At 40.6% G+C, this 24,180-nt stretch overlaps 1 protein-coding gene across 3 annotated transcripts in view; it reads right to left on the bottom strand.

The window, feature by feature from the left end:
- Nucleotides 1–24,180, bottom strand: part of si:ch211-1e14.1 (UPF0606 protein KIAA1549) — a 30,903-nt gene extending 6,723 nt beyond the window's left edge. For all 3 annotated transcript variants that reach the window (XM_058645667.1, XM_058645669.1, XM_058645668.1), the window contains exons 1-12: nucleotides 24,014–24,180; nucleotides 22,686–22,975; nucleotides 10,410–12,446; nucleotides 10,188–10,276; nucleotides 8,948–9,107; nucleotides 8,726–8,856; nucleotides 7,507–7,699; nucleotides 7,358–7,417; nucleotides 7,103–7,248; nucleotides 4,349–4,526; nucleotides 3,161–3,348; nucleotides 113–342 (exon numbers count right to left, since the gene is read on the bottom strand). In XM_058645667.1, the coding sequence (XP_058501650.1) occupies nucleotides 113–342; nucleotides 3,161–3,348; nucleotides 4,349–4,526; nucleotides 7,103–7,248; nucleotides 7,358–7,417; nucleotides 7,507–7,699; nucleotides 8,726–8,856; nucleotides 8,948–9,107; nucleotides 10,188–10,276; nucleotides 10,410–12,446; nucleotides 22,686–22,818 (3,545 nt within the window). In that variant the 5' untranslated portion in view covers nucleotides 22,819–22,975; nucleotides 24,014–24,180. The remainder of the gene's footprint in view (nucleotides 1–112; nucleotides 343–3,160; nucleotides 3,349–4,348; nucleotides 4,527–7,102; nucleotides 7,249–7,357; nucleotides 7,418–7,506; nucleotides 7,700–8,725; nucleotides 8,857–8,947; nucleotides 9,108–10,187; nucleotides 10,277–10,409; nucleotides 12,447–22,685; nucleotides 22,976–24,013) is intronic.

Genomic DNA, 24,180 nt, shown 5'->3' with positions numbered 1-24,180 from the left:
AGTAAAACATAAAACAAAAACAGATGGGTAGGTCATGCTTTTTTTTTGGGTTTTGTTATGTCATCTATGAGAGCATATTTCCAATTCTAAATATTTGTTTGGACTCGCTGACCTTTCTCGCCTGCGGTCGCCCCGGGATGCCTTGGTGGGAGAGGCTGAGGTTTTGGTTAAGGGTGTGGGGATCTCGCCATTCTCAGATGGGCTGAAGCCATCTTTAATGGACATGGGGAGGGACCCGGGCCCTGGCGGAACCGTCTCCTGGATCACCATGATTTCATCCTTACTCTGCTGGCCAAGGTGCAGTTTGGCAAAGTCAAAGCCTTTCACAGTGGGAGCTTGCAACTAAGGAGAGGGGGGGGGGGGGGGGGGGGGGCAGAGGAAAAGAGGGATAATAAATTGCTTTGAAATTCTCTCAAGACCACGGGTTGCAGTTGAATAAAGTGACAGAAGGGTGGAAAGATTTTTGAGTTCATGACTGGGCTGCGTGACTGCCGGACAGGATGTCTAGGTGGGAGACGAAGACAGACAGATATGAATGAATACAAAGAAAGGCTGTGGGAAAGAAGAGGGACAGGGAAACATTGAGTTGCTAGCTCTCCTTTGAGGTGGTGGGGGATGGAGACTGGCAAAGGAAGCAGTGAGACTACTTGAGTGTAAAGCCCACGGGACTTTTCAACAGCAAAGGCATAAACAGAGGATGTCTGATCTCAGCGTATGAGAGAGAAACTCTGGTGCTGTGACACTGAAACGGAGCTAAAAGCGCAGAGCCAGGCTCCTGTTAATAAAACGGTTCACACACTCGCTGAGTTTACTGAGGCAAAATGGTGTGGCTTAGAAGTGGCTTGGGAGAAAACTGCTAATAGTCTGATGCTTGCATTCAGTATGAAAGTGCATGTGTGCGTTTGTTCTGAACAACTGCAAAATGACTGCGTTTAAAACACTATCACTATGAAAGCTATTTTTTAGTATAATTAACACTAAGGCTGAGTGAACGTAAACAGACAGCTATAGTGACACAACACTACTCAGTAATTACTACTTTGTGTATTCATTCATTCATTGTCTACCGCTTTATCCTCCACATGAGGGAGCTGAAGCCAATCCCAGCTGACACAGGGCGAAAGACCCTGGAACACAGGTCGCCAGTCCATTGCAGGGCCAACATATAGAGATGAACAACCATCCACTCACACATTCACACACCACACCGTCAATTTACTGTCCAATTAACCTCTGCTTGGTTTTGAAAGGCGCTCACTCGGACTGTGTCGCAAAATCCAGGTCGCCGTATGTCCCTATTAAGTGTATTCTAACAGTAAATTACGGAGTCACACACAAACAGTTGATACAAAATTACATCTATAAATATACTACTTTACAAGATATAAAGACAAAAACACAGAAGCTACATCCACATTTTCTATTTCTCATACTAATTTGGCAAAGCAGGATTCTCGAATACACTAATGCAAACAAGCATGTTGTGTCTATGGCTACTACCAGGTGTACCTCATCTTTGCCTATTCTTCCTTTATAAAACGCTTTAGTTTTCTCTTCTTTCTTCATCCACTCTGTTTTCTTAAGCATTGCTTTGCTCTCTTGTCTTCTTTGCACATCTGGTTTCATTCCTATATATTTTATTGTCTTCTTCTCCTCATGTTCCTCTTCTTCTTCTTCTTCTTCCTCCTCCTCTTCTTCTTCTTCTTCCTCCTCCTCCTCCTCTTCACTGCTCATTCTCTTGTCACCCTTGGAAGGAGCTACTGGTCTCTGATCAGAAGCAATGGTGGAGAGACAGTGAAGATGCTGTCATTTCTGTATCTGACACATCCTCAAAACCCAAAATCTGGACTATGAACTCTAGACTACTGAAAATAAACAATCACCAAAGAACGGCTTCTGTTTACAACAAACACACCAACAAGCAACATCTCCACTACAACTCCTACAAACCACGAGACACTGCTCTGTACCTTCCCCCATTTAACCTCCTCCTCTTCTTCTTCTTCTTCTCCCTCCTCTTCATCTTCATACTCCTGTTCCTCCTCACTAAACTCTATATTCTTTTTAGCCGGAGGGAGTGTGTGCTGAAGAGAGGTCCTTGATTCTCTGAATGACATAGTAGACTAAGAGAAGAACACTGGTGTTAAGTGACACATGATTGAATTAAACAGGCCTGCACATTAGATCCATTGCATTAACCCAAAAGCAGAGTGATTAAAGAATGTATGCGGAGGGGAATGAAAAAAGACCGACATAGAAGGAATGATGAACAATTCAGTCGGACTGTTTTTCATCCATTACACGAGAAATCTATTTTAGGAAAAGGCTTGAGTGGTATTATTACCAACATCAGAGTTTATGATGGCCCAGTAAGTTCACTCCAGGGATTTGAATGCATCTCGAGTAACCACTGATTGCATCTAACTTTCCCACTCAATTCGGAAACACACACATAGATCTATTAATGCTGTTTTTAGCCAGTCTCTCTGTACAGATACGTCTATGTCAATGTGTTTGTGTGCCAGGGAGAGCAAATAGAGAGAAGCAGAGAGAGGGGGAAGTCTGAATGAAAACAGAAATTAGCATATGGTGGTCAATGTTAATATTGTAGCATGTGATTAATAATTAAGTGCCAGTGCTTGCTCTGTGATTCTCTTGCAAATGCAGGGCTGCTGATGCAGAGCATGTAAGAAAACATATATATATATGAAAAAAGAGTTTTATATAAATTAAAACAGCATCATAGTCCCATCTCAAGTAGCATAATGACTTCTAATCGAACAAGTGTCCTGTAATAAGTCTCTCGACTGAGATCATTAAAGTTTAAGCAACTCATCTAAAAGAGGAACTGATTAAAAAGTCAAGATTCTGTGCATTCCTACAGCACAATCACGACATTGACTAATGGACCTCATTAATTAACTAACTCGTTAATTCATTAATTAACAGCACATTCAAATTCAGAGGTGGTCTTTTAACTTTTTTAACTTTTAAACCTTTTAATGCAGAACATATACAATATTTGACAGACAGTTCTTGCATTTATAGATAGAAGTGCTCCACAGGCATGTGGATATATCATATATTTTATGTCCAGAACACACTAGTACAATAAAGCCTTGGTCAGACACTGTACAGTAAATTCCTGATAGGACTCTACCTTCTGTCTCTGCTGCTGCATGGAGGTCATGGCGTCTGGCTGGAATTCCAGCTTGTCCGTCCGACACAGTTTCCAGTACAGGATTGAAATGATGATGACGACGACAAGGAGCGGGATCACCACGCCGATGACGATCCACACGTTGGTGTTCTCGGTGTTTGAGGGTAAAGTTGTCACTTTCTCTACAGCTTTAGGGCAAAGGGGATAGAAAAGTGTCAGTGAACTGACCCTAAAAAGACAGAACTTTGTTGATCACCTGTAAGAAATGACAGTATTGTGACAAAACAAAGGGCTGTTGAGCCTCATTTTACAGGGCTACAACATGTTTTATACTTTCTTTATACACAGCAAAACAATGTGTGAATCATGCTCTAGTTCTCCCTTCTTCAGCTCCAAACAGGCAGTGTGCTGGAGGCTGAAGGAATGTATGTAAAATACTGACTAGACACCCCCCACATCAAAAAACCTGAACTATCCATTTAAGCTTATTTGGAAATGCTTCTGTGGATAGTAAGCTAAACATGCAGTGTTTGTGGAGTGCTAGCGCCCGTCTCATTGTAGTAATCTCCAACGCAGACTTTCATTAGTTTTAATTAAAACTCATTTCGTCTCCTGGGAAAGTACCGTAGGAGAACACAGTCAGCACAGCACAAGAACTCCCTTGAGGTGCACTCATTAGGCCTTCATCTCTTGTTTAGATTCTTAATGAGGATGACAGACTTAAGGTTCCCTGTATAAGGGGAAGTCATTAGCTCAGATGTTACCATAAACACACAAAGGAACACATGGAGCCAGCAGCCTGTTTTTATTCTATTTTCTTCTTGTTGGTACCTGATGAGCATGTTTCATAATATTGTTCTTTCTTCGCTTCTGCTCCAACATGTTTTCCTCTCAACTCAGAAACCTAGAAAAGTGCATCGAACTGCAATGCACACATTCCTTCCATGCAGTACAATGAATTTGAAGTCAGAGTATAGCAGAGTATAGATGCAGTAACAACTGAATCATAGGAAATTAGGGGAACATTATTTCAACTCCTTACCAGCACTCAAGTAAATGGCAGTGACTCAGTGCTTTTCCCACCCTTCAGTAATTTACTTTACACATGTCAAGGACCATCTTCTTAATCACTTCATCATTTGGCTGCCCTTGAATGCCCGTTATCTACGATGCAAGAGAGATACTCACGCTCAGCTAAAATGCCCCGGACACGATATCCCAAGATGATGGCAGCCCGCTGAACATCCAGGTTGTTGAGCAGGCTGGCCGTTTGGACAGCAGGAACTCTCTGACCACTGAGATCCTCCACAAAATACAGCAGCTCCAACGGGTGGTCGTCACCCACGAGCCGGTTCGTACTTACAACCTTGAAGAGGACATTAAGGAAAGAAGGTACTATATGTCACTTGTATAGTACATACAGTACAAACAGTTGAAAAACACAGTTGAAAATACAATTTTTTTAATGACCAAAGTCATTAAAGAGACAACAATTGTGTCCAGGACATGTTCAGGAAACTTAAATCTGGCAAAATATTAGGGGAACACAAGTTGTGACACAGAAACCATTGTCTATGTGGAAAAAGATGTCAAAGCCTCTTCGCCTCGTTATTCAGCTGCACAGAGTGATCAACGTGTGTAATTACTACGGAGAAATGACAGCCTGTGCTGTCCATAATTCTCTTTTAAACTGTTGGCAGACATCATGGCATCTTCCAACATAAACACGTCCAGATGTAGCAAAAAAAAACACTTAATAGACCATATTCATTCTTTGCCCTGCTCAGAGACCCAGGCTTGCAAACTTCAAAGCGTGGCGAATGGTGATGTTTACTAATCATCTCGTTGATAAACTTTTTCCATGACACCACTTTTCCTATTTTTTTCTTTGTCCTCATTTGTTTCTAACTTTGAGAACACAAACACTCCGAGGTTCAGACGAGTGCGAGCGTAACACGAGTCCGTCAAAGTTGAAATGGGTTGTGCAAACTGTTTTAGTTTAGATGTTCCCATTTGTTGTTATGAGTTAGTAAATGTTATTTCCCCGCTGCATTTGTGGCTAACAGCTAGACAGTGCTCAAACAACTTGGAAATGAAACACTTTGGTAAATGAATATGTAGCCTATGAAAGATGTGGCACCACACTCTCTCCATTAAAAATTTAACAACATGGGCCCTAATGAACATAGTGTCAAATTACTTTATAATGGCGAGCATGGCACCTCATGTTCCACGGAATCTAGAAAAATAAATCCTTATTCCGTTTTTGTAACCAAATAAACTAAAATTAACCCATCAACTTCGGCCTCCTCATTTGCCCCATGTTGGACTGAAAGCTACTATACTGTACAAGATTCATATTCTTTGACATATTTTATACTTTATTGCACAGTTCTGTCAAGCAACATGATAATTGTGTTGTGTTATTTACACACACATGCACACATCCGGTATTCTGATTTCCCTGACAAAATATTTATTTTTTCATTATTTTTGCATGTTGCCAAATCATTTCTCTCTATCTCTCTCTGCCTATCTGTGTGTGTGTGTGTGCAGTCTCCCTCTGTGTGCCCTGAGGCATTGCACAGTCTGCTGTCTGCATTACTGGAGAGAGTAAAGCACAGGTCATGCCTGAGCTGACACAGAAAAATGGCTGGGCCAGGCCTCATCGGATCTAATCCGGTCCATGCATGGTTATTAGAGTGGAAGAGTGAAAAGACAGCAGTGCGAATGTGTGTTATTTCATGACCTCAATTCAACCTCCTCTTTCATCTGTCCAGACAAACTCATAAGCTATTCTCATAGGTGATAGCGCCACACTCATACCTTCTGTGTGTGTGTGTGTGTGTTTTCAGTCATTATACTGGATATAATGAGTCGCCACACTCTCAGTATATCCAATAGACACTCAAAGACGTCTTTGTGTCTTTGAAATGTAAAATAAAACACACTAGGCTTCCATAATGATGGTAGCCTATCAAAGCCGAACAAAAGGACATCAATAATATATATATTCCACATATAACACAGTCACAAAATTAAGTAAGAACCTAAAATTAGAGATATAATCTTAGCACAGAGGCAAACATAGAACGTTCATCGAAACTGTATGGTCTGCACATTTTTGCCATTGTGCTGTGGGTTTATGGAGACAATGACATGGGAGGCAGAGAGGTCGGAAATAGTGAGACTGATAATCAGCCAACAATGCCCCCTTGATTAAAGACCACCGTATGAACTCTGACTTTGTGATGTTGGATTAGTTATTCATCCCTCACAACGCCTCACTATTTCAAAGTGTTCTGCTCTCCCCGTTCCATGGAATTCCAATTCTTTTACCAACCCCGTCTCCGTCGCTCCCTGCTCAATGCTCACTGCTCACTCTCAGATATAAACACTGTTATTGCCAAGTTTGTTGATTGCAGGGTCCAGACGGAGAAAGAGAAAATGAATAATTGATCTGCTCTTAGTAGCTCTGCAGCTCACAGGAGCCATCAAGTAACAGGACCAGAGAAATGAGGAAGAGCAGAAAGAACAAGGACCCGTGAGGTTGTCGTCATCGAGTGGCTGGCCCCTGGGCTGAATGGGATGGTGTTGCTATGGTGACAGAACTCTATCCTGTCCCCTTAGAGATGAGCTGAACAGGTGCAGAAGGAGCCCACAAAAGCTCGAGCCTGATTAGTAAAGCAGTGCAGCTTTCACTGGTTACAAACACACATAATGAGCCCTCAGTACTCGGCCAAGGTAGTTAGAACGAGCTCGCATCAGGCAACAATGACATAAATGGTACAAGGAAGGAAGATTTTTCAGGATTTTTCTAAGCAATCCATCAACAAATTTCTACGTTAAGAGTTTTATGAGGTTTTGTCTTGAAAGAAAAACTATTCCACAAATAAATCTAATGTGGTGCATACGGTTTCCAGAGAAAGATAGGTAATGTACCTGTACGCTGCCATTGCCCATGGTGGTGGCTCTCTTAACACGTTTGACTGGTTCCTTTGCCTCCCCAAGTAACATGGCCACCCGACGTTCCATGTTGGCCTGGAAAGTTCTTTCGCCCACTTCCTGGTCAAGCACACCCAGTAACACTATGTAGGCAGAAAACAGAAATGTGTGAAAAACGTTCATCTTATTTATGCTGTCAGACAATATAAGAGCGTTTCCACCTGCCACAGTAAGAAGTGAACTCAGTCATACCTGTTCTAACCCAGGAGGAGCGAAGCAACTTGCTGGTGTTCAACTCTGGGTAATGGAAAGCTATTGTGGGGAAAAGGGGTTAATGACAGGAATGTTGCATAATGTCACATGGACATGACAAAAATATGAGTCAGACTTGTGGTACTTACGTTCAGCAATCTGCAGTACAGGAAAACCCATGTAATAGCTGAACTCTACCATGGTGAGCTTCATCAGAGCATTGCTGACCTCTGACCCTATCAGATAACCTCTTGACCCGCGGACAGTGAAGGTGATGTCCACAGGTTGCCTCAGGACTCGTTGTTCCTGATATTTTGGAATCGCCATTGTGATGTTTATAATCTGGAACACAATTAGACAGAGATGTACTATCCAGCAGATAATCCATCACATCAGACAATATACAAAACATTTTCCCACTCTGCTGTTGATGTAGCTCCAGGGAAAGCTTTTTTATCTCTTAGAGAGTTGCAATAAAGTTCCCAATCTGAAAAGGATTGTTAGTTGTTTATGAAAGATGTTTATGCTGTGACAATCCTCTATTCAATTCTTTATTTTTTTCCACTTAACTACTTTTGCACAGACATCACTGTAATAGGATTACATAAAGCTCAACAGAAGCAAAACGCATAGCCAAATTAGATCTTTATTCACATACAAGTCTTTAAATTTTTTTTAACTACAGCATGAATTGCCTCAAAAACCTGGTGTATTATTGAGATGTGAACACAAGAGGATAAATGCAGTGACCAATGTAAACAGATACAAAAATAAGAAACTTAAGCTGCATTATTTGCTGCATATTGACTGAAATACTAGTTGATGCAGTGATACAGTTGGTCAAAATGAACATCCTCTGCTGGATGTCTGTGCGTTGACGTTCAAAACAGACTTGACATAAAACAGCCTCTCTTCTGTGATGAAGGGACCAGGGAGTGGGTGTCTTACGATAGGATCCGATATCAGAATTTGAGAATGTGGATGGGGAGTGTAATGTCTAGGTTACTATGCTCACGATGTTGATGTTTCCCCTGCCCTCATAAATTATGGAAAAGGCTGGATAGAGTATAGAGCATATGTCTAATTCCATCAAACCCAAGTAGTAATTTAGATCTTCCAGAAAGTGAAACCATTTCTGCCACTGTTCATTTACACAAAATCCTCTAAATTGTGATTCAATTTCACAGCTTCTGGTAGCGAAGCAATAACCCAATTAAAATCAACCAGTGCGACAGCTATCACTGTCATCCATCAGTGAAGTGGGCAACATCTCAGTCAGCTACTTAGTTAGAGCATTACTTCTTCAACCTTGCTGAAACACAGGTGTAACTCTATGCATGCTTTCCCCGCATGATTGATCCCACTCACGTGCACTGTGAAGTTTGTTGACTCCTTTGAGCGACGACGCACTTCGGCAAAGGCCATGGTCAACCCCTTCTCAATGCTTCCACTGAAGTTGCAGTGCCTCACATCTATGTGACTGGGAACAAACTGGAGCACTGCACACAGTACAAAGACTCAGAATTTCAAACTCTTGACACTATAGTAATGCCGCAATACCCAAAAGTCAGATTGTGAAAGGTAATTTACCTGTGTGCACGTGATATTTTCTATCAGGCGTTGTCCAGTTGGGAGACACATACAGGAAGCGCCGCTTCGACCTTCGCAGAGTGTTGACGACAGATATGGCTGTGTACACAACTGGACCAGACACCACCCGAAACACAAACTTTGGTGGAGGGTCCACAACCTTACCGGACAAGAAGTAATACATCAGACAGATGAGGTTGTTTATTCACAGTCACAAAGCTCACTTGTCTTAAATAATCAGCGGTTGCTTTTAGAGTGCCTCGTGTGGTTTGTTTATTGCATGGCCACAAATGCACATCCACGCTATACAGTCTATATAATGTAACAGCCATTACATGACGGTCCATTCACTTCTTTACACTTTAAGTCTCTTATACTGTATATCAAAATGACAAGTCAGGAACTATTATTATTATTATTGTTATTATTATTATTATTATTATTATTATTATTAGGGAATGATTTGGTCCAATTCAATTCAATTGTTTAATAATTGTTGTAATTGTTGGTCTAATGTAGGCACTCCTTTTCAATTACAAACCAGAATAAGTCAAATCTACAGAAGTATCATTGCTTAGACTGAATAGATTTTCATAAAAGACCCAAATCCTATTTATTATTTCCAGATTTATAAGGCATCAAAAAAGGTGAGATGATGTGAATGGTGATGGTGTGAATGAGGGTCGTTAGTGTCACGTGAGAGACACAATTTGCTCGACATATCCCATGAGTGCTGCGATTGAGTTTTGAGCAATAGAGGGAGCGTTGCAGTCGAGTGTATGGAGCATGAGAAGACAGGGACTGGGCATAGTTAACCTTAGCAGAGACAATGTAAGGCACTAATGTGCTAATTCTGTGCCAGTGGGGAGAGATAAATGCCCAGACTCCTCCAGATCAAGCCAAGTGTCTGTGTGCTCATCGTCTGCCAGTCAAAAGTATGAGTGTTAGCCCAGAGTATCTACTGTACATCATCTCCCCTGTTTGAGAGCTAGAGCAGAAAGGTTTAACACCTGTGGAAGTTCGTATTAACTGATTTGAAGACACTGAAGTTTGAACAGCAAAGCAGCTTTATCAAACCGATTCATACCATTAAAAGAGGGGACATGGATTGATAAATGGTGAATTTATATATTCATTCAGTCAAAAGACATCTATATGTTCTTTATTAAAAACAAAAGAACCTGCATGATATTGTCTCACACCACAACATCTTCACATCACAAGAGGAATTTAAATTTACCTGCAGCTCCACTGACTTGTTGAATTCCATTTTCAATATATCTCTGATTTGAGACTTAGCATGTCCAACAGTGGCCCCAGAGGGAAAACCTTCAGAAAGAGAGAATATGCCTTTACAGTTATAGTTTTGCTCCATCGTAAGAAATCTGTCGTATTCCTACATTTCAAACTCATAATTGTGTAGTACATGCGAAGCAGTTGGAAAATGAAATGTCACACTTACCAATTTTTATCAAATAAGCAGAACTGTCAACATTGCAGAGGAACTGTCTTGACGGTGGTGCTGCTGTTGTTGTGGTGGTCATTTCACCGGTGGTAGAGATGACACTGATGTTAGTTGAGGCTTCATTGGTGGCAGTGATAGTTGTAGCTTGATGAGAAGTCGTGGTGGCAGGAGTTGAGGGAAGAGCAGAGTCTGTATCAGCTTCGCTGCTGGTTGGGATCAAGGTCATTGTGGCTGAGATGTCAACTCCTTCTTCAGTCACCCCTTGATCACCCAAAAGGACTGGGGGTCCGAAGGTGACATTAGATGTGATATTTTGAGTTAGTTCAGTTGTGAAAGTAGAGTCTTGGGGATTGAAGTCTGTTGTTTCAGCAGTCGTGTTAATAAAAGGTTCAGTGAAAACAGGAGAGAAGTCTATGGTTGCAGTTAAGACAGGAGTGGTGTGTATGGTACTTTGTTCAAATGGCTCTGTAACAAACCAGTGGACGTCTGTCAAAGAGGATGACATTACATAGTCTGGCAAAGAAGGTGTGACATGTGGTAGTAAAGCTTCTGTTAGTGCAGGACTATCCAGGCCAACAGAAAGAGCAGATGCAGACCAGTCTGTGGTGGATACCTTACCACCCCACATGGAAGAAGTGGGATCAAAGAAGTAACTTGGGACTATTGAAGGATCCAGTAAAGGCTCAGAGACATTGGCCAGTTGAGGAGTCTCCACTGTGGTGAATTCATCATAAGGCTCAAACCCTGACAGATCACTGGAAGACTCTCCCTCAGTCAGTTTGGCATCATCGGTGGAGCTGCTGGTGGGCGTGATGTCTGTAGTTGTAATAGACACGATAGTAATGTTCCCTCTGTGTTCAGCACCAGTGTCCGAACTATTGTTCTCCTTGGTCAACTGAATGGTATAATACTCCAAGCTGTTCATGTCTGGTAAAAGCACGTCTGTTGGTTGGATTGTCACAGTATCAGGCCAATCTATATCTGATGCATCAGGTACATCACTGTGAGCTGTGGCTGTAGGTTCCAGTGTGTTGTGAATTGTTGAGGAAAAAGAGGAAGGGTGGATGGATTTTAGAGGCACAACGGAGGAGTAAGCTGTTATGAGGCTGAGAGACGATTGGATGTGATGAAGATGCAAGGAGGAAGGAGATATGCCCAATCTGGAAGGGAAAGATGTGTCATAGGTTTCTGTATAGTCCTCTCCATCATCAAAATCAGAGGGCACCTTTGTGACCAGAGGGTAGCTGTTTCCATCTGAATCCAAGACTGACATTGTCTCCAAGTAGTCCCCAGAACCCCAGTCCACTTCCATTGTTTTGGTGGGGTAAAAGTCTTCTGGAGTGACCTCAGTGGGTTCAGATAAATGTGATGTCGAGTGGGGGGAGAAGTGGGGCACATTGTAGCCAGGGGCCAGAAATGTTGAGCTGTGTGGGATGTTCATGTCATGAGTCAGTTTATTCTCCTGCAGTGGGGCCCTGCTGGGGCTAAAATGGTTCATATCCAATACTTTACTGTAAGGTTCATCTGATGGTGAGTCAGTAAAAGCCAGATTAGGGAGTTCAATAGGCTGACTGGGTTGTGAGTTAATGACTGTCTGTGTTTGCTTTGACCCAACATTCTGCTGCATGCTGAAAGATGTTAGGGTTGATTTTGGAGCTTTCAGTTCAGAATTAAGATGGAGCTGAGGCGTTGCTGGCCTCACAGTGGAGAGGGTTGAGCGTGTTAAGGATATGTGCGAGTGAGCCTGGAGTTGGGTTTTTGTAAGAGTTGGTGAAGTAGAGGAAGACTGCTTGGCAGAATTTGTCCTGGCCAGCTTCCAGTCTGTTGATAGATTAGCCAGTGCCTCGAATTTTGGGTTAGAGCCCATGACAGCAGTTGTAGCTTCATAGTCAGGTTCACTTAAAGATGGCAGGGCACCAGGATCTAGGTCCTCAAAGGCAGTGTAATGTGCAGTTGGTAAGCCAGATGGTAATGATCCTGTTGAACTCGTATCATCTCCCACGGGGTGGTGTGTTGAGTCTAAAAGCAACTTATCTGAAAAAGAAACATCTTAGTTCAGTCCAGAATAAATGAAATATCTGATGTTAACTGGAGAAAAATGCAATGCAAGCAATACATTTCTGAAATGGCCCAGGCGACCTAAGGAAGTAAGACTCACAGGGTCATACAATGCAACAAGGAATTAATCTCCTGTGCAGGGGTCACAGATGGTGAATGAGACTATCTGACAAAACTGTGGTGGCTTTTTGGATGTTATATGTAACCATGAATTATATATAGAAACAAAAAAATCAATATGATATTGACAGCAACTATTGACACAACTAGAATGAAAAAGTGAGCATGACCAGAAATCAGTAGTGGTGCAGTATGTGAAAAGGGCCCTGATAACATTCATAGCATTGAAGTAGTAACAAAATGGAAACATTAATCTCAAAGAAAAAAACAAAAAGGAATTCTCCAGCTGCTATAGGAAAAAAGACCATGACCAAGTCAACACTGGGGAATCGTGAGAAATGCTGATACAGTATATTCCTCATTTCCAGTTTGCAAGGGAAGATGCTGACAAGCCTGCACTGACCATATGTTCCAAAAATGAATCAGTTCTGGCTCTTTTTTTTTTTTTTGATGGTAATTGACCTCAGAGTGATGGATGCTACAATTTCCAGCTAATCAAGAAGCAACACTGCGGTACCTCTGACACACAACACAGAAATCCGTGCTTTGATTACACAATAAGTTGAAAGTCTAACATGTTTCAGAAAAGCTACTAGACTGATGCGAACGGTACATCATAATTCCTCATCTATTCATGTTAATAGACCTTTTAATGGTTCTGGTTAGCTTCATAACTTTCACTCTTTTATATAATTTGAAATGTGTTTAGATTTTTCATAACAATAGTGTTCCAAAAATGAAGTGGGATGGATGCTGAAATGAAACTTTCACACATGGCTGGCTCCACAGTACTGGAGTGCAGGAGGCAACTGCAGATAAATGGGACAAACAAAGGCGGATGAGTTAATGTGCTCACTTGCGTGAAGATGCTGTGATTCTAAGCTCAATTTAGAATGCGTAACCAGAAATTTCCCTTCAAAGTAGGTCTAAAACAACGCAATAGGTCTCGATATTGCCATTTCCAGAAGCATGCCACCACCAGTAACTTTTACATTATGCAGCAGCTGGTAATGTTGATGCTCTTTGTAGAGAACAAGAGCTGCAGAATAACATACACTTGAAAACATTTACAGATTCAACTAAAGAACAATGCTATTCTTGCTCTTGACACAGGGACCACAGAACAGATCAATGTAACACAATAAAACAACATACTGCTGAAACTTCATCTTAAATCTACTGCATCACTTCAGTCAGACGGCTTCTGGCATGGCCCAGGAAAAAAAACAAACACCCAACTTAATTACAACCTACACAATACCTTAATTGACTCAATATGCTATTATATCAGAGCCAGTAGGTCTTTTTTCTCCGAAGGTTACTGTGTGCTGCACAATCTCCAAACAGCCACTCAGATCTTTGTCTGCTGTGTTTGAACACTGAGGGATGCAGCACACAGCTGGACAGACGCACACACATAAACCCACACCAGACAACATGCGTAACCATTAATAGATGGAAAACTGAAACATGGAAAATGGTGAATAGTCAGTGGAAATATGTGTGTGCAGTTCTCCATCTTAACTTATCGTCGTTCTACGTTTATAGTTCATCAGTTTGACTTTGCATTTGGCTGCCTGTCAATGCACATTTTAAGTGATATACTAAAAACAACTTAACGATATATACCATGTTTGACATAGGAACAAGCTGATTTTTTGGCGACACACTGTGCCACTGTACATGACCTCAAAATGCCACATGATGTCATTACAAACCTACAGTGATGAACTAATTCACTCCTGACCCCATTTAGGACAAACACACTTGCATGAAAGGTTGACACAGCATCCAGCTAATTAAGACAAATACAATCGCTGACAGGTGATTGATGATAACACTGATAACTGTACTGATATGTGATGTGAAGGATGAGGATTTTGGCAGCGGAGAAGAACAACAGCTGAACTGTGTTTGCAGAAATAACAGGCTGGTGATTCTTAACAATTAAGGACGCATGGTTTTATGAGTTGAAGGTTAATCTATGGTAATGAAAGTCAGCATGCAACAGACAGTAGCTAGGAAAAGAGTGAGCGAGAGCAGCTAACACTGGGGCTGACATTACAGTCGGCTAAAACTGACAAAGGCCTTGAAGACGCAGCAGCGCTGCCACCTGTTCCCCCGAAACACGAGTGTGACACACTCGGCTGGCCACTCATTGTTGGGCCCGACTTTGAAACTGAGCACGAAGACCATGGACACCTTCAAATATCAGGTCACAACAGCATAAATGCCAAGCACTTAGCTAATATAGATTAGTATTCCAGTAAAGTTTTATTAATCAACACCTAATTTAACTGTCTTGGGTACAATATAATGGAGAGAAAATCATTCACTAAGCACACAGTGCTTATTACAATGGCTTTGAGGAAGGTAGAAAACCTTGGTAGGAAAAGTACCCTACTGGCTTCTTGCCACTGCTGCATTTTTATGAAAGTGACCAAACAGAAACTGCACATTTCCTTCTGCATCGTCACAAGTTATAATACTCGTACGTGCATTTATGATGTAGCCAAATCCAAAAAATAGTAAGAAAAAAAAGGTTGCTGCACCAATTTTTAGTAATGGGTGCATTTTGGGTAAAACCTGCAATGAACCAATGAGTGTGATCACTAATTACACCTTTGCTTATTGGTTAATTATAAAGCAGAAACATCAAACAGCACTTTTCTACAGAGGAAATGAACTGATTTTGCTTTGGAATGTAAGGAAACTGTGCAGCGCATCTGCGACAACAAGAACAATGTTATGTACTTTGTTTGGCTGTATGTTTGGTGTAAGATAAGACCCCATGTGCCAGTTCCATATAAAATATGAAATATAAAATATGGCTCAATCAAGTCTCAATCTTCAGGCAAAACTGAAGAATTAATGCAGTAAGGATCTCATTAATTCAATAGACGAAGAGCTCCCAGCTAATGAGATTCTATTTCCATTCATCGGGCCGTGATGTGTCTTTTAGCCTACACTTGGATTAATGAATAGCTGCCTTGTACATGGCACTGGACTTATTTGCATCTGACCAATTTTGACAACTCTCTGTGCCCCACACTATATGTGCTTGTAAACAACCTGTTGCGGCATACAGCTGCATTGATTTATTAGATAGCAGCAGAGCGGAAGTATTATATGGGCAGCATACATGTTACTATATATCTTTTACTGTAAACCTATAACATTTAATGTATAAAATAACTGATTTAGTAACAAAAAAACCCTACCTATATAAATGTAAAACAATGCAGAAATAATGTACTGTACATCTTGTGGCTTGTATGGTTTATTTTCTGTATTTGTGTCTTTCTAGATCCAGTTGCATGCTTGGATCACAGCCAGCAATCATGTAAAAAGGATTCTGACAAGAGAGGGATGATTGCTGCTGTTAGCAGATGTGAGGTTCTTTTAGAAAATCCTTATAATGGAATAAAAAGAGATGGAACTGGGTAGAGAGCGACTCTGCCTCTCTCTGGAGACAGACACAAATTTGGTCATTGAAATGGCATTAACCCATTTACCCAGGATGGATATTGGCAGAATCTTATGTGATCACTGACTGGATCATCACTCCTGACTAATCCATGAATGTATGTATTATTTGAATAATGTGCGTCTGAATATGAACAATTTTAATTATGTATATGTAAATTAAGAAGGCACATTTTTCTATGTCAGTGTTACCATCAGAAGGACTTTTACTTGCTTACATTTACTTTTTTTTTTATTGTTAACAGTCTAGTGGCATGGTTTTGAAGTAAAGTCATTGTCTCCTCTATAATATAAATGTTTTGTAAATTTGAAAACAAATCCATCTTTGAAAGGGAAGGAGTAAAACCTATGGAGTAAACTATATACAAAAAAAAAGAGTTCAAACTGAAAACAAAGCACACATATTCTACTCTGTGCACAATGGTCACTGCAACAATAAACACATGTGAAATGTGATTTTGGCCTTACTGTCCTTTCATGACAACTGATCCCAAGGCTGAAACAGAGTTAACCTGATGAAGCCCGTCTGCAGACAGTGCTTTGCTGACGTCTGAAATTAAATCACAGAAAACACGTTCTCCCGGTCTCACTCTGCACTCATATACTGTACAAGGCAAAAGGGAACAATGAAAAACTGTTATAACAGAATCCAATACTGAATAAATATTTGGACAAAACTGTTGGTGAAGCCCAGATATCAATTAGCATGGTGAAAGCATAAGTAGGCTAATTTTTGATAGTGTTTCCATGGTAAAGGCAGCCTCCTGGTCTCAGTGCAAACCAATCACATAAGCAGAAAAACATAAAAGCACCACAAAGATATGACATCCAACTGCACTGTTCAGTAGTCGCTTGGGGACCAACCAGGGCAGATTGGAACACCCTACGTACCAGATTAAAATTACCTCAGCAGGCAAATGACATTTATTGCCCAGGAAACTGTTACCACAACTGCACCACAAACAATAATGTAGACAGCGACATATTATATGTATTTATTCCTATGTTGAGAAACCTGAGATAGCAATTACAGGGCCCTCTGATGATATCATTTCCTGTTCACCAGTCTGTACTGTAAAAAACAGAACTTAATGGTTGTATAATTTGAAAAAAAAAGAGAGAAATGAAGAGAGAAGAGAAGAAAGGGTCTTTTGGCAATAATGCAAGCTAACTGCAACCCCACACATGGTTCTGTTTTCAGCTGAGCCCCTTGCGTGACTGGCTCTTTTCAGTTGGCAGTGGCTGCGTATGCTGAGTGCAGTCCAACAATCAAGATATGGCTGTGTTGACATTTGGTTTATCAAGGAAGCTTTTAAGATGGGAAAGATTCCATTGTTTTTATCAGTTGGGTTCAATTAGATCAAGTGCTCCGTCTTTGAATTTTTTCTTTTTAAATTTATCTTCATAAAGGTTGCATTTATTATACTGTAAAACACCCCCAGCCTTGTTGTTGTACTCAACCTGCATTGGACATTGAATTAAAAGATTAAAGAACAGCTATGAATCAGTAATATTCATGTTATGAATATCAGTTAAATAACTTATCTAGAAAATAAGGTTTTTGCTCTGGTTATTAACATCTAGTGTAAACACATTCATCTGATTTAGATAAAATTAGTATGGGAATGGAGAGAAAACCGAGGTCATGTCTGCCCTTCATCACATACTCGTGTGATACTTGTTTTGTTTTCCTAAGAATACTTTCTATCAGCAAAGGGAGTAAAAGGGGTGAGCAGGATAAGGGGGAGGGGAAAGTAGTACAAGACCTCAATTGAGAAAGCGGAAGAGGGGTAATAGATGGAGTATGAGGGAATCTGAGTTAAAGGTTTAGTTCGCTACAAGGACAATTAACGTCCCCAAACATTTAAGAATAACTTCACAACAGACGCACAGACACACAAGGAATTTCATGGTGTGATCTGTTTTAAAGACTGATCATCATGGGGTAATGCCCTGATGTTATTCTATTCAAAAAAAGAAACCCTGCATGGCACCACATACACACAAATCCAAATATACTCCCTTTTTTCTGCAATGCTGAATTTGGGAGAAAGAAAGGAAAGCAAAAAGCTGTAACCAGAGAGGCCCAGAGGACTGTCACTCAGCAGCCTCCTCTGGTCTGCCTCAGTCCTCCCAAAACAGGCCACTCTCGGGCATTTAGTCCTTGGAGAACAAAAACTCAGTACGTTTACATGACATTAGAAAAGTAATTATTGTTGTGTTAGTCCAACCTAACCATGACTTTTAAAATACTTGTTAACATGTTACTCTGACTAAAATTGTACTCAATCAAATTTCGTCAGATTAACACACCCTAATACAGCTAATACAGGCCTCAAGCTGGCTTGGGTGCTCTGAGCACGCCCCACAGCTTATACCCACAAACAGAGGAATAAGACAACAGCAACACAAATATGGCAACATGCAAGCCAGTAAATTTTTTTAACTGATACAGAGACCGATTTTATGCTCCGTCAAGTTTATAAATGGTAGGAACACTCAGAATGGCACTTGACATGCGAACAACTAGCTGCATGCAGTTGCGTAATACTAGCTGAAATGGTGTGTTTCACCTCCTTGCGAAGCAGAGGCAGTCACACTTCAGGCAATAAATCGTTTCCAAACTTGTGCTTGTATACTGGGACAAGGACAGCAGATCAATTGAATGACATAGTCGAACTACAACTACTTAACTGTGCATGGAAATCTACTGACTGTCCACTTAAGGGTTATAAGGGTTAATTAAAGCCGTTTTGGCAAGAAAATATTCTCAATTTGTCTTCAATGTTACTAAGAGAGTACAAAGTGTAAATATCTTAGTAAGGCAAGCTAAAATTTGTAACTCCACACTAAGGATTGATGAAGGCTCCAGAGAAATTGATGCGGGACGATGCATTTGTTTAGAACATTTCCTTTTGGCGAAATCCAAAAAGCTTTTCCTGTCGTGTTTAGGATATGGCTCCAGGGGTCGTTTTGTAGGTCTTATTCTAGGGGCACCCTTGGTGCACTTGATTGCCGAGCCCTTGCTCATACCCTTATCATAAATTAAGTTTGTTCACCGTTGATGTATGTGCCAACAGCCATTGGACTCTGTCACCTCTGAAGCTCAAGCCTTAAAAAACAATATTTTAAGAGCTAAAGATAAGGAATATGAAGCTAGAGAAACTGTTTCTGTAATTAATGTACCCATTAAGTGATATGCAGTGGATCATACAATGTAAACAAATCAATAATTTCAACTAGTGTTATCATAATTAAATCCAATAATATTATTATGGTGACCCAACAGTGTGGAAAATGCAGGTAATCAATTATAATCATCAGGACTCCAAGTAAATGTTGAGATAAGAACAAAACAACATGAGAAACAACTTAAAAATGCTGTGAGGTGCAGCTAAATAAGACTGCGGTTCTAAACAACATTCATGCTAAGTTTGGACACTTGTAAGCTGCTGAAACTGTAATGGAAAACTTCCTTGGTAAAAACAGAGAAAAGTACACAAAATCACTAACAGATGTGCATTTACCGGCCACCATACCCTCTCTTCACAACTTACCAGAGTGAGATAGGTGACAGCAGGTAAGTGGGAAAAAAATATGTAACATCTAAACTACAATCAACCTCAGAATGGCTGACAAAATAATGACCTTGTTTTATGTATTAATGTAAGAATATTATGGACATTGACTATGGAGGTAGAAGAATAACATTATTACTGATATAACTGACCCACCCTTGACCTGCAGATGAGCTTCCCCCACTATTGCCACAGCCAAATAATGCTGGGACAGGCCAGTCAGACATACAGGTCAACCACGGGCTGCTCCCCAATACATCTGTTTATTGAAGCCAGAGGCATGGAGAGTGCAAAAGTAGCCTACCTAGGGTTTGGCTTTTGATTGGTTCTACCCATTGATCTGCAACTGGCTCCCAGTGCTAATGAATAATGAAAGGCCATATTGTCATCCCACAAAGATCACATTTCACATGGCAGTCGACTGGACTGGTAATTGGCCAGGATGTTGCTGGCCTGCAGCCTGGTGTATTGAACTTGCCAATAACTGCAGTGCAGAGATAGGGATTGTTAAGGCAAACCGCATGGGAACTTTAAGGTATGACATATAAAGTTCACAATTATCCAGTAAAATATGCGATGGTCATTTTAGATCTACAGGGTATACGTGTACAATCATTTCACAGTATTTCAGCAGAGGACAAGAAAGAGCAAGAATGAGAAAAATAACGTATGATGCTCAGTCTGGGGGAGCATCTGACCTAGAAACTACAAAGTGTGGTTTTCTGAGACGAGAGGGGGAAAGCTGTGAAACTGATGGAGTCACTGCTGCTAACACTGTGGAAGCACAGTTGTCATCTCACACATACTATGAACTGTATGGTTGTCAAAAGCTAAAGACAATGAGCATCCATTGTCTTAGAATAACCAAGGCTATTCTTACAGATTCCCACTTTAGAACAATAGGTTTACTATTAGAGTGTTTGTGTTAAATTCACCTCAGTGACTGAGTGGGTCTGACAGTAGGGTTAGGTTAGGGTTATAACACTGTTGTATAACTGCAGTATTGTACAACAGACAGAGCCAATGATATCCACCAAGAGTTTACAGGGCTCTTAACTTAAAATACTGATTCACTGGGACAAATGTCTTTGTTTTACATCACACTGATATATCACAAATGATATATCTTTTACAGCTAAAGTCAAGAGTTTATTAAACGTAATTTTGAGGTGAAAATATAACTTCTAGTGCTCTTGAACATCAAATGACTGCACTTACAAGGTCTAAATAATAATAATGAGGTGCAGAGGCTTAACATACCGAATAGTTCCAACCTGTATTTTAGACAAGCAAGAGACTCGTATTTTGGAGTTTGCAATGTTCAGACTTGTTATTCTTAAATTGAAAGAAAAAAAATACTCAAGGCCCATCCCTTGATTTTCCCATAATGTAGCAATATTGTTCACCCTAATTTGGAGTATTTAACAGAACAACACGCAGTTATTTGAAGTCTGTTCAAACCACAGCTGAAACACATGTGAAACAGTGGTTTGCACTCTGCCAAAAAATAACTGCCTGTGAGATACTCCTTAAGCTTGGTTTCATCACAACAGTGAGGACATATCTAGACATCCAGTCAAAACCAGCCACACTGCTTTGATAAAAGATATCTTCCAAAAACACACAAAACAACCCAGATCAACGCTGTCAGCAAAAAACCTCTGCACGGCACACAGTCTGTAAGACCAGCCCACTTCTTAGTCACCAGCCACATGAACAAGAGACCAGGAAGTCAGTGACACTGGATTCTGGTGAACGTTTAAAATGAAAAATAGAAAAAAAGCAAATCCTTCACAGACTTTGTTGTACAACTGTCATTGTTGCAAAGAGAGAACACAAAACATATCAAAAAAGAATGTGAACTTTAATCCCTGAGTAAAAGCAGCCAGATAAATGTCTTTCTGGTCTCTAGAAATAGAGCTTGAATGCCACAACTGTGCACGAGGCCCAGACAAATGCATTAGCAGTAAAGTATAAAATGTAACCCACATTAGTGGTGATGACAATTTAAAAAAGCTGCAAATTGAGGTGTTTTCATATGAGTTTGAGTTTAAGCTTTAGCAATGCTGATTTCCCGTACGCGGCTTTCATTCTGGCATTTGCTGCGTAATCCGTTTACCACTTAGTATTATAGGTTTTTGGCTGCCATGAAAATAGTTTCTTTCACTTTCTCTAATTAGTTGAAATTGGTTTAAATCCACTTCTGTCTGGGTAGGGAAAGAGATACTTTGCCTCTTCAGGTGAGAAACCTGACACAAAATGCGCTAGTGTGTGTGTCCACAGTGGGAATTTCATAGCTATCCAAGGACAGTTAGCAAGTGCAACCTTGGCTTTTACCATGAATATCAAGAAGAAGTTAATTTATGCTGTTGATTTAGCAAATACGACAAACATCTGTAAAGCTTCAGTAAACAGAAGGGCCACTGGTATGGCAACATGTCATCTACAGATGTATTTCTTCTGATTAAAAGCAAGGACTAGTTTTAAGTGGGAGAGCTGCCAACCGTCTTAAGGTTAGGACAGCAAGCTTATGATTGAAAGGTCACAGGTTAAGTTGACCATAAGCAAGAGACATAATAACCCCAACTGCCAGAGTGTAATTGTTGTGTTGTGACTGCATCTTGTAGATGCGACTGCATGTAATCGGGTCCGGCGTTGCTGAAAGTGTACTTTAATGCACAGTTCATTCAATAGTCAGGGAGGGAAAAGACTACCATTACCATTACTAATCTATCAAAACAGATCTTGACTGTGCCCAGACTGGCTCACATATATTAAGTTTAAGTAGACATATTGAAAAAGTAGAAATGTAAACGAGTATAAAAAAGTACTTACTAAAATGACCCAACATAACTGGGTATTTTTTCCGTCAATTATTCACAGGATCATTTTTGAATCTATGGTGTCCATTACTAGTCAAATATCTTCTTTAACAATTCACAGTACAAGATAATGATCTCTGCTGTTATGTAACACAAAGCACAAACTAGTGGATCACTTTGTGTGAGTCAGCGAAAAGGTGTCATCTTACCTGCAACAGGTGAGTCAGCTGCGATCAGTGTTACCAACACTGTCATCCCCAGGAGCAGTGCATGGTGGCCTTGGATGTTCATAGGAGCCTTGACCATCAGCACCAATCCCACAAAAGAGACTAAACCTGCCATGGTGCGGCAGAGGCAAGGTCAAGGCATTTCATCCAGTCAGAAAGAGCCGATTCATGCCGAAGAAGAGCTAGTGAAAGCTTGGTGTACTGACGGTTGCTTGTTTTGGTCTCCTCTAGTTTAAGGCCCGTCCTTCCAGGTGCTTGCAGTTAATTAATGGCTAAAGGAAAACAAAAGAGCAACAGTGTGACTCTCAAAACAACATAATCACATCTATACTGTTACACGTGCATCAATTTATCAATTATCTATAAAGAGAAGTATACATTAGGCACATGATCCTGTGAAAATAATCAACCTCTGCCTTTATTGGTCAAAATGTGTTGTTTACTTTTAAGTACACAATTTGATTACAGGAAGGAAGCTTAAGGAAAAAAGTTATATCTTGTTGATGATTCAGATACAGAAAGTGAATGGCCTTCGAGGAGGTTTTTAAAAAAAAAAAGAACGTTTAATCTAGGGAGTGTATTGACACTATGGAAAATTGAGCAGCCTTGGCAAATGATAGCACTTATGTTAGATTGATTATATTGATTATGGTATTGTTTCATTTCCAAAGCGCACAGTATTTCTATTTTCCATTTCAGCTTCTGCTGGATTTACATATTGCTTTGTCATTCCAGAAATTACATATTACATGTGTGTATATGCATATATTGTCACGAGATGCATCTTAAACGGCAATTAGATTAAAAAAAAGAACTTGTTCCAACATATGCAAATTAAAAAAAAAAACACCTGGGTAACCTGTGAGCACCGGTGTGTCTATGTATGTACTGTCAAACAAACTTCATGCACATGGCTAGACACGCAACTGTGAGGAAATGCAAAAAATGACGTCACTCAAAACCAGCATAAATGAGGGATTACCATCCCACTGGATGAACAAAACAGCCTTAATTACTCCACACAGGTCAATACGCATGTAGGTAAATGATAAAACGGGACTGTGTGGACATAGAGCCAGCACAGACTAGCTTTCCGTCCCTCTGTCCTACATCCCGTCCCGTTACTTTCACCCTTTAGCGGCCATCTCCCCGACAAGAATCACAGCAACATGGAACCAAAACAGACAGTTAGCTGTACGCTAATATGGAGCAGTGATTGATTTGAGTCCACAGATAACACAATTTTCCCTCTTTTCCCCCCAGACATTCCTGTCAACCAGCTCATGCTGTAGCTGCGCAGTCTGACTTACCCCCCCAAAAAACGGAGCTCAAACTGTGTCAGTTCGACGAGAAAATGTCCACGCGTGATATAAAGAGCTGCCTGGTGCTTCGTCATGAACACTCGTGTGAGCAGCCGCCTGCCTCCGAAGTTTTTTCACTGTGGACGTGATGAGCGCTAGCTAGTAGCTGCTCTTCA

Source organism: Solea solea, chromosome 12, assembly GCF_958295425.1.
Source record: "Solea solea chromosome 12, fSolSol10.1, whole genome shotgun sequence".
Classification (NCBI taxonomy): domain Eukaryota; kingdom Metazoa; phylum Chordata; class Actinopteri; order Pleuronectiformes; family Soleidae; genus Solea; species Solea solea.
The sequence above is the reverse complement of the archived record's forward strand: the minus strand, read 5'-3'. Positions and strand labels throughout refer to the sequence as shown.